Raw genomic sequence first — 9621 nt, 5'->3', positions numbered from 1 at the left:
AGATAGATTGAAGATGGATATAGATCTATCTTCAACCTATCTATCTTCAATGCATCTATACCTATCTTTAATCTATATATCTATCCGTGCTCTTTTCATGTATCATTTCTGTTCTGGATAGAAGCTTTTCTTCTTCTTGCTTGGACAGCGCCCTTTTCTTTTTCTTCTCCCTTTTGAATCAGAAAGACGGGGCAACGAAAGAGATAAGAAAGAAAGAGATGAAAAAGAAAGAAAGAGATGAAAAAGAAAGAAAGAGATGAAAAAGAAAGCGAAGACCACGTAGAGAAGGCATGTGAGAGAAGTCACACAGTTGTGAGCTGTGAGCCGACGATAGTTTCTCTCGAAGGAATGAACAAAAAGAAGAAGAAAAGAGAGGGTTCTATGATAGCTAGCTAGCTAGCTATGAATTGGTTTTAGAGATCGATGGATACACCGATCGATAAAGTAGACAAAGACAAGTAGGTGGCTAGGAATAGAGAAATACATCGACATAGAGAGATACAGACAGCAACAGAGAGATGAACCTAGGCAGGGCGATTGAGACACCATGCCTGAAAGAAAGTAATAGAGAGAGAAAGAAAAAGAAAGAGAAAGAGAGTGAGGATTACACGCAGCTGTGGATCGATGGATGAGAGCCGCAGTAAGTAGAAGAATATGTAAGATGGATAGCGACCTACGGTCATGGCGAGACGCACTAATACACAGGTAGATAGCAAGAGCTACACGTAGATCCATTCATAGAAGGTAGCCCCTAAAGAGAGCTAGCCAATCATGTGGGTGATCGAAGGAGCGAATGACTGCATGCACTCTGTCGTTAGATCTGTCTGTTTGAAGTCAACTAACTTTTCTTGCGTGAGAAAGAAAGAAAGAGAGGAGATTCTTTTCCTCTCTCTGTCTCTCATTACGAACGTTTCACTTGACAAGAAAAGAAGAGAGACAAAGAGAAATAAGAAGAGAGAAAGAGAGATAAAAGAACAAGACGGATAGAAGACTCGGAGAAGAATCGGACAGAAACTCTTTTATGACCGATTCTCATCCCACAAAGAAGGGAAAAGAGAAAGAAGGGACTGTCCTCGTCACTCCCGTCTCTCTCTCTGTCTCGCTATACATACATCTAGAGATGGATATACACACGTATGTTCTATAGGGATACTAGCAGATGCGATCGAGGTGTACATTCATATATATACACATTTATATAGCGAGAGAGAGAGAGACAGAGCGAGAAGATATGAAGAGACCAATCTTTATATAGAGAGTGTGTGAGAGAGAGAGAGATCTAGCGCCTTCGTATGTTTGACTGTAGGATGCCTATGGAGATGCATGTATGTATGTATCTGCTCCTCCTTGCATAGAACACGTGGTTTGCCTATCTGAAAGGGAAGAGAGAGAAGAGAAGAGAAACATAATGGTATCGATCTCTCTCACTCTCTCTCTCTCGATGTGTCCTTTATTAAACTCGAGAAATAAGAAAGAACCTCCTCTCCCTCTGTCCGAAGAAGAAGAAGAATGGTTCCTCTTTCTTTCTGTCGACTGAGAGAGAGAGAAGAGCTCCTCTTCATGAGAGAACTAAGAAGAAGAAGAAGAGAGGCGGTAAAGGAAGAACCCCACCTTCTCCTTCTTGCATCTATGTATGTATGAATGTGCATGCATGTAAGGAATCAAGATAGAAAGAAAGAAGAGAGAGAGAGAGACTGAATAGCTCTTCACTTTTCTTTCTTCTTCTCTCTCTTTCTTCTTCTTCTTCTTTGTTCTTTTTCTCTTCCCTTCTTTTCTTCTTTCTTTTCCTTTGCACCTTCGCTTCCTTCTACATCGAAGAAGAAGCAGCACCAGCAGGACGAGGAGGAGGAGGAGAGTGTCTATTGAACATGCCTCGGAAGACGCTATTCTCGCTCTCGATTTCTCGAGCTCTCTGTCGATACAAAGACTTCGACAACACCTACACAGGAAAAAAGAGAAAAGAAAGAAATTAGAAGAAAGAAAAGAAGAATGACACCTGGAAAGACGAGGCGAAAGAAGAAAAAAGAAGAAAAGAGAGAGAGATATCAGAAAGTCATCCAACCCAAACAGATACACTACCATGAGATACCTTTCTCTTTCTTTCTTTCTCTCTCTTCTTTTCTTCCTTTCGCCTTTCTCCCTGTAGAACTCGGGCGGATGAATGTATCGAGAGAAATAGAGAGAATGCCGTCTGATAAAGATAGATATCCATCGATCTAGAGAAAAAGAACAAAGTAAAAGCGACTGAAATCTGCCGACAAATTTCAAGAAACCAAAACTTTCTCTCTATGTAAAACGCCAGAATTCTTCTATGCATGCAATGAAGACTTTTCCGTCTCCCCTCTATAAAGCCTTCTCTCTTCATCTTTCTATTCATGTGCATCTATCTCTAGAAATCGATCTATTTCTCTATCTTTCTGGCTGTATGTATTTTCTATCTCCTCTATACATACGTGTCTGTCTCCTCGCGTATCTCTCGGTCTCCTGTCTCTGTCTGTATCATTCTTTCTCCTTCATGTTGTTCGTATCAACTTACACGTAGATGACTATCTCCAGGGTGTATCTTCAGAGCCTCTTTGCATGCGCCAATGGCTCTCTGAATATCTCCTCCCATCTCCAGCGCTCGAGCTTTTCTATAGAGAGCAACACACTTCAAATCTTCATAGCTCTGGCGCAAATCAGAAGAATGAGAATTCTTCTTCTTCTTTATGCTATTCTTCTTCTTCTTGCCGTAGTGGTGGTTCGTCACCTTGAGATTTGATTCTTCTCTTCTCTCTATTTTTGGATCGGCATTCTTACTACCATACAAACTCAAACTCCTCTCTTGACTGATATCTTCTTGACTCCTCTTCCCTTCATCTTTCTCTTTCTCTTCTTCCTTTTCTTCTTCTTTCTCTTTCATTCGTCTATCCATCCTCGCCTTTGTCAATTGCTCCTCGGGCCGTTCCTCGATCTTTTCTTCTTCTCTTTCTCTTTCTTCTTCTTCTTCTCTATCTGCTTCTTCTTCTCTTTCTTTCTGCTCTCCTATGTCTATGAGAAGAAGAGAAGTCTCGGCGTGTTGAAGTGCCTGTCTCCATTGGCTTTGTTTCAGACAGCATAGAGCTACGTTATTCAAGAGATTGCATGCGGTCTTCGATAACTCAATCAATCCTATCTCATCTCCTTCTCCCTCTTCATCTTCTTCTTCTTCTCCAGGGCATGTTGTCTCTACACGCTTCGATCCAACTCCACTACTAGGAGTCAACCTTCGATCTTGATACTTTCCCGGACAAAAAGAAGAAGAAGAAGTAGAAGAAGAAGTAGAAGAAGAAGACTGGTTTATGTCTTGTGAAGGACATTCTGTTGGTTTATCTTGATCTGATTGAGATAGACTGGGTGTAGGAGGCATCCTGTGCTCAACCGATACGTTTTTATCTTCTTTCTCTTTCTCTTTTTCTTTTTCTTTTTCTTTTTCTTCTTCTTCTTCTCTCTTCTCTTGACTCCGATCGACACGACGACCGGTTGAAGGAAATAGAGAGTTCTGTTTCTGTTGTGTTGCCGAACCTGTCCGGCTTATATTCGGATGAAGAATCTGAGGGTTCATCTTCTTCTTCTTCTCCATAGCTTCCATGTAGACAGGAAGAAATCGACACACATCGAAAGCTGCGGAGTATCGACGTGAAGCTGCAGCTAGCCAACCTTTCTAAAAGCACAAGGATAAAGCAACAACGGAACTCTTGAGACGGCGAGTCTGAAAGGACTAGAAAGGAGAGAGACAGAGAGAGACTTATCATGTCTCGATCAGATGCATGAAAGGAACACAAGGAACAAGAAGAAATAGAAAAACCTATTAAAACAGAACTGAGAGAGAAAAAGACCCAAGAGCTGAATGAGCTGTATAGACACTCGAGAAGGAAACAGCAGCAGTTCAGATACGTAATATCTATTTGTATAGACAGATCTCTCCTTGTGTCAACAGAGATCTCGAGGTGTACATACAGCGGATCTATACTGATCGATAAAGGTCTCATCTATCAAGTGGAGAAAGAAGAGGAAGTCTTCGATCCTGACAAACTCGTAGGACGTGCACCCCTACATAAGTAGAGACACACGAATGAAGACGTACCTATGTGTATGTATGAATATGCATGCGTATGTATACGTATCATGTATCAACATGTACGAATATGTATGTGTGTAGATGCATATATGAATATATATGTATGAAGATGTATGTATGAAGATGTACGAATATGCATATGAATACACACTCTCGTGAGAGGAGAGATAGAGGGCTTGTACACTGCAGCTTTCTTCAGTTGTCTGTACATACATCGAGACGTTTATCTGTCCAAGGATAATATCCATACATAAAGACTGCCGCAAGCAAGGAGACATCAATCAATTCTCAATGACAGGAAAGCCCTCACCCTGTTGAGAAGATACACTATAGAAATAGATTAAAGATAGATAGATTAAAGATAGATAGATAGAGTGAACCGGGTATAGAGCAAACACCATGTGTGTAGGGAGAAGTAGGTTTGTGTCATCATAGGGAGAGGTGGAGAGAGGAGGGGTGTCTTTTCTTTCTGTTGTGTACCTTGAAGAGAGCATTTCCTGTCTGTTTCTGTTGATGTATGTAGGCTCTTTTCTCCTGATCTGTCATAGCCCAATGCTCTTTACGCTGTCCTCACAGAAAAGAAGAAGAGGATGAAAAGAAGAAGTGAGAGAAGAGAAACTTGCATCACGACTAGAGTAATAGAGAAAAATTGCCTGCGCATGCAGGCCCTAGAGAAGGAGAAGATTTTCACGAAAAGAGAATGGCGAGACCAAGAAGAGAAAAGAAGAAGAAGAGGAGTGAGAAGATGGAGGATAAAATTAGACAACCCTCACCTATTCATCGACACACCTGCTAGGGGTCGAGCCATCATGTGCCAAGATCAAAGAAGAATCTCTTCTCTCCTTTTTCCTTTCTTCCTTTCTTTCTTTTCTTCTCTTTCTAAGGAGAGAGGGCATGTGTAGAGAGAGAAAGAGGAAGCCTTACAGAAATAGAGCGAAAGAAAGAGATGATTTAAGAGCTTGAAGTCGAGAGTAGTAAGTGGCGAGTTGTGGAGGCTGCTGTCCACAGTCTTATATGCGAAGAAAGAGGGGGTGGGTAGTGTCAAGAGATAGAAGATAGAAATCTAGGGAACTACTACTCCAACTGCGATGAAGATGAGGGGAATTGCTTTAGTTCGACTCTACACATACAGTGCACGTATAGTCAAGATGTACCTAGTACTGATTGATAGACACATAGATAGATCGAGAGATAGATTGAAGATAGATTAGGGATAGATAGAGAGATAGATTGAAGACAGATTAGGGATAGATAGATAGATACAAGATAGACAGATAGATAGATAGAGAGAGAGATAAAGGTAAATGGATAGATAGAGTGAAGATAGATAGAGATCACTCCGAGTGTAACACATAGAGGTGTCCTGCCCCTCCTAGGCTTCGAAAGACACGTGAAACGTCTGCGCTCATTCTAGCGGATTTCTTTGGAGATAGAGAAAGATCGTCTTTTTCCTACCTGATCAATCACTCCAGCAAGCCAGACAGTCGCCACAACTCTTATTCTCTCTCCTTCTGTCCTTTCTTCTTCTTCCTCTTCTTTACAGAGACAAGCGCCGGCGTGACCATCCTTCTCTGAAGAGAAAGGCCTACCAGATCGTCCCTTCTCACCCCCTGGCCTGTCTTCAGTCTCCGTCGCAGAAGATGAAGAAGAGACAGGCTGACTGTGGATAGATAGAGCCGTAGAAGGAGATGCTTTTTCTTCAGGAGTGGAGAGAGAAGAGAAGCTTTCCAAGAGTTCATGAAGATCTATTCCTCCTTCTTCTTCTCCACCTGGCCACTTGACTTGCTTGACAATCGAGATGAACGGTGAGTTAGCATGGATTCTCCCATCTTCTTCATCTCCATCCATCGAAGAAAGCCCTGATGGATCTAACTCGATACCGGCTTCTTCGCCTTCACAATCTCCGCCCTTTGCTTGAGAAGTCTTCTTCGAATCGAAATCTCCCACACTGTCTGGACCTTCTCTCTCTCTAAGATGCTCGAAAGAAGACGAAGAAGAAGAGAGACGTGCAACAGATGAAGATGAAGAAGAAGTGGATGAAGAGGAAGAGTGTAAGACGGGGGAAGAGGGAGAGACAGAGACGTTCCTATTGCTATTGTTGCCATGATCGAGAGAGAGAGGTGTCTCTTCTTCCTTTCTCTTCTTTGCTTTATCTCCCTCTTGATTCGTAAAGACACCCTGCCTTCTTCGTCTTCCTCTTTGAATGACCTCAAACACTGCCTTCAGCTCTCCGCTCTCGATCTTCCTACGCAAGAGATCTTCGCCGTACAGATTATTCTTATAGATAAAAGAAGAAGATGAAGAAGGAGAGGAGAATGGAGATGACGACGAGAAGCCTTCTTCTTTATCGACTGTGTGTGGCTTTTCTTGTGCATGGCGCATCTTCTCTTTCTGCTGTCCCTCTCTTCTTCTCTTCTGTTCAAACGTCGATGCTCGATGAATCGACAGAAGGAACAGGCCGTCACTCTAGGAAAGACAGAAGAAACACAAAGAGCCAAGACAAGAAGAAAAAGATGATCTCCGTCAACCCATCTTCTTCAAGACTCTCTCGTTCCTTCTGCGATACGGCAAAACATCTCTCCCTATCAATAGAAAGGTGTACTGCTACAGATAGGTAGATACATGAAGAGAGATTAAAGATAAATTAAAGATAGATAGATCAAAGTAGATAGACTAAAGATAGATAGGTATGCTTGTACGTGTGTAGAGGTGTGATGTAGGGTGAGAGGGTATGTCTAGTATCTCTATTTTTCTGTATGTATGCGCCTCAGTCGTTGCATGCGATAGACCACACACACGGGCCACTTCACTACCAGTCAAGCACATACATATGCAAAATGTGTACATATACAAATGTGTATATATATATATATATATACATATATACATGTATGAACATATATGTATACATGTATATCTGTGCCTGTAGGTAGGCAAGGAAGTGTATGTGGATCCTAAAGAGGACGCAGGTCTGAAGGAGTTGTGTAGAAGACGTCGAGTCCTCTTTGCTAGATGAGAGAAGGACGTCAGCCGTGGTGGTCTACGAGGAGATGAAGAAAATCTGATCAGATTTCGCACCTCCTTCCTCTACTCAGCAGAGGGGGAGAGAGATAGGCAAAAGCAAGACTTTCTTGGTCTCCTCTCTTGCAACTGACAAGACCGGAGAACAAGGAGAAGACATGAAAGATGAAGAAAAGAAAAGAGGAGAAGTTAGAGAGGAAAAGAAGATGTTTTAGAAAGAAGAAGAAGTCTTACAAGAAGAGCTCACCCAGTTAGCTAGAAAAGAGACATCTCCGCGTGTCTGTTCTTTCGATGTCTGGGGTGTCTCTCCTTCCGCTTGTTTCTCAGCGGGTGATTTGGTATGAGAGAATGTATCTCTTGGAAGTATCTTTCCTTTCTCTTGTTGGTTCTTTTCTTCATTTGCATCTTCTTTTTCTTCACGATCACGCTTCCTCAGCACTTGTTCTCGTCCTTTCTCTTCATCTTGATCTTTCGTCCTGTCACTCTCCCTCTTTCTCGTTTCTCTGTTAGAAAAAGAAAGCACCTCATCTTTCTCTTCTTCCCTCCTTTTCCTTTCTCTCTCTTCATCTCTTCTTTTCTTGAAAGAGAAAGAAAAGGAAGAAGGAAGCGTCACCTTCAACGCTGGGAGTGAAGGGCCACTGCTTGGTTGAGAATCGAGTGTATATACAGCTTGCCTAAACGTCGAGAGAGACATCTCAGCCTTCCCAACTTCTCCTCCTTTCAGCTTCTTGACAATCTCCTCGAGCCATAGGGGAACTTCCCATTCTCCTAAAGTAAACACGATCCACGCTCCCCCATCCCCCTCTTCCTCTTCTTTTGCGACGTCTAGAGGGAGGTTTTTCGAGAGACGTCTTTCTTCTTCTTCAGCTTCTCGTGAAGGGGAGGTCGTAGTAAAGATCAAAGGGATCGCAACGGGAGGTTGAGGGTGTAGAGAAGAGGAGAAGGGCGGAGAAGAGAGAGAAGAGAGAGAGGTCTCCCTCTTAGAGTTGTGGTCGGAAGGAAGGTTAGGAGAAGAAAGAGGGCGAGGAAGAAGAAGAAGAGAAAGAGACACATAGACAAGAACTGTAGAGCCCTCTCCAGGTCTCCAGTCATGAGGAAAGAAACAAGAGGAGACAGAAGAAGAAGAAGACGAAGGAATACTGAGGACAGAAACAGTGAAGAAAAAGAAGAAGAGAGAGGTTATGAAAGATATAGACAGGAAGAGAGAGGAAGAGAGGATGGTGGTATCTATGAGAGAAAGAGAGACAGAATGACGAGCACCTCTTGAGGGGGACATACACTAGTATGTCAACCGTTTCTGGGAAGTTCGGGTGTATATACACCTTCACTCTCTCTATCGCCAAGTTTTCCATACAAGGGCGAGTTTCTGCTTTTGAGAAACAAATCGGGGGAATCAACGCATGCACAAGAAAAGAAGCAAACGGAGAAGGTGTGTGCACCTCCTCCCTATCTATGTACAGATGTGTATGAATAGATACAAATGTAGACATATGTAGAATTTTTGATCTATGAATATGTATGTAAGTACAAGATGTATGTATATGTATGAATATGTATGTATATGTCTGAATATGTATGAATGACTATGTATGTATGGATACGAACGTATGAATACGTATGTATGTGCGTAGGAATATGTGTGTATGTATGTGAATGTAGGTATGATGTAAGTATGTAGACGTGTATGATGCTTATAAACCACACAAGGTCACTCTTGCTTTGCTCCGTCTCTTCATACCGCCATCTACCAGACTGAAGGAAATTCACAAGAACTCTTGTTCCCCCTCGTCTTCTTCACAGTGAGAAACGGACGCATTTCCTAGAAAAGAAGAACATGCATGAGAGAAATCATTATCTCGATATCAAGATCTTCACGTATCTCGAGACACCTCCTCTCCCGGGGTGTATGTACACATACACCTCTCCAGTCGGAGGGATTGTCATGGGCGTGATTGCTCTGCTTCATTCATATCAAAAGACACTTTCCTTTCTCTCTTTCTTCTCCTCCTACCGTCTCTCTCTCTTTCTTCTCCTCCTACTGTCTCTCTTTCTTCTTTCTCTTTCTTCTTCTCCTACCGTCTCTCTTTCTCTCTCTTTCTTCTTCTCCTACCGTCTCTCTCTCTCTCTTTCTTCTTCTCTTTTACTCACGTCAAGATGCTGAGGTGACAAAGCACTCACAGAGAGAGAATGACGTAGGGACCAAACAAGAGGAAGAGAAAAAGAAGAGCATCTTTAGAATCGAAAGAGAGACACCTCCAAGCAAACAGATCGACAGTTTTAGAAGAACAAGAAGAAGAAGGCAGAGAAGAATGAAAAAGAAAGAAGACTTGCCTTGGCGAGACTCGTCTTTCTTCGTCACCATGAAGAGGTCTTAAGGAATCTGGTCGAGGTCTTTCAGAAGAAAAAGAAAAAGAAGAAGACTCCTGTTCTCTTGGTTTATTTCTTCCTTCTCGCCCTTCTCTCTGTTGTGGAACAAGAAGAGTAAAGATAGGTAGATCGAT

General features: G+C 42.4%; 1 protein-coding gene across 1 annotated transcript; it reads right to left on the bottom strand.

Moving 5' to 3' along the window:
- Position 1: 1 nt before the first annotated feature.
- CSUI_010199 (uncharacterized protein) lies at positions 2 to 9507 on the bottom strand (the record flags this gene model as incomplete). Its single annotated transcript, XM_068070304.1, has 7 exons — positions 2 to 551; positions 1429 to 1939; positions 2537 to 3682; positions 4580 to 4663; positions 5555 to 6565; positions 7368 to 8259; positions 9452 to 9507. Coding segments are annotated over 6 exons (3321 nt in total), but the record flags the coding sequence as incomplete, so codon positions are not given.
- Positions 9508 to 9621: the final 114 nt, after the last annotated feature.

The sequence above is a fragment of the Cystoisospora suis genome (genome assembly GCF_002600585.1).
Source record: "Cystoisospora suis strain Wien I chromosome Unknown contig_6887, whole genome shotgun sequence".
Classification (NCBI taxonomy): domain Eukaryota; phylum Apicomplexa; class Conoidasida; order Eucoccidiorida; family Sarcocystidae; genus Cystoisospora; species Cystoisospora suis.
The sequence above is the reverse complement of the archived record's forward strand: the minus strand, read 5'-3'. Positions and strand labels throughout refer to the sequence as shown.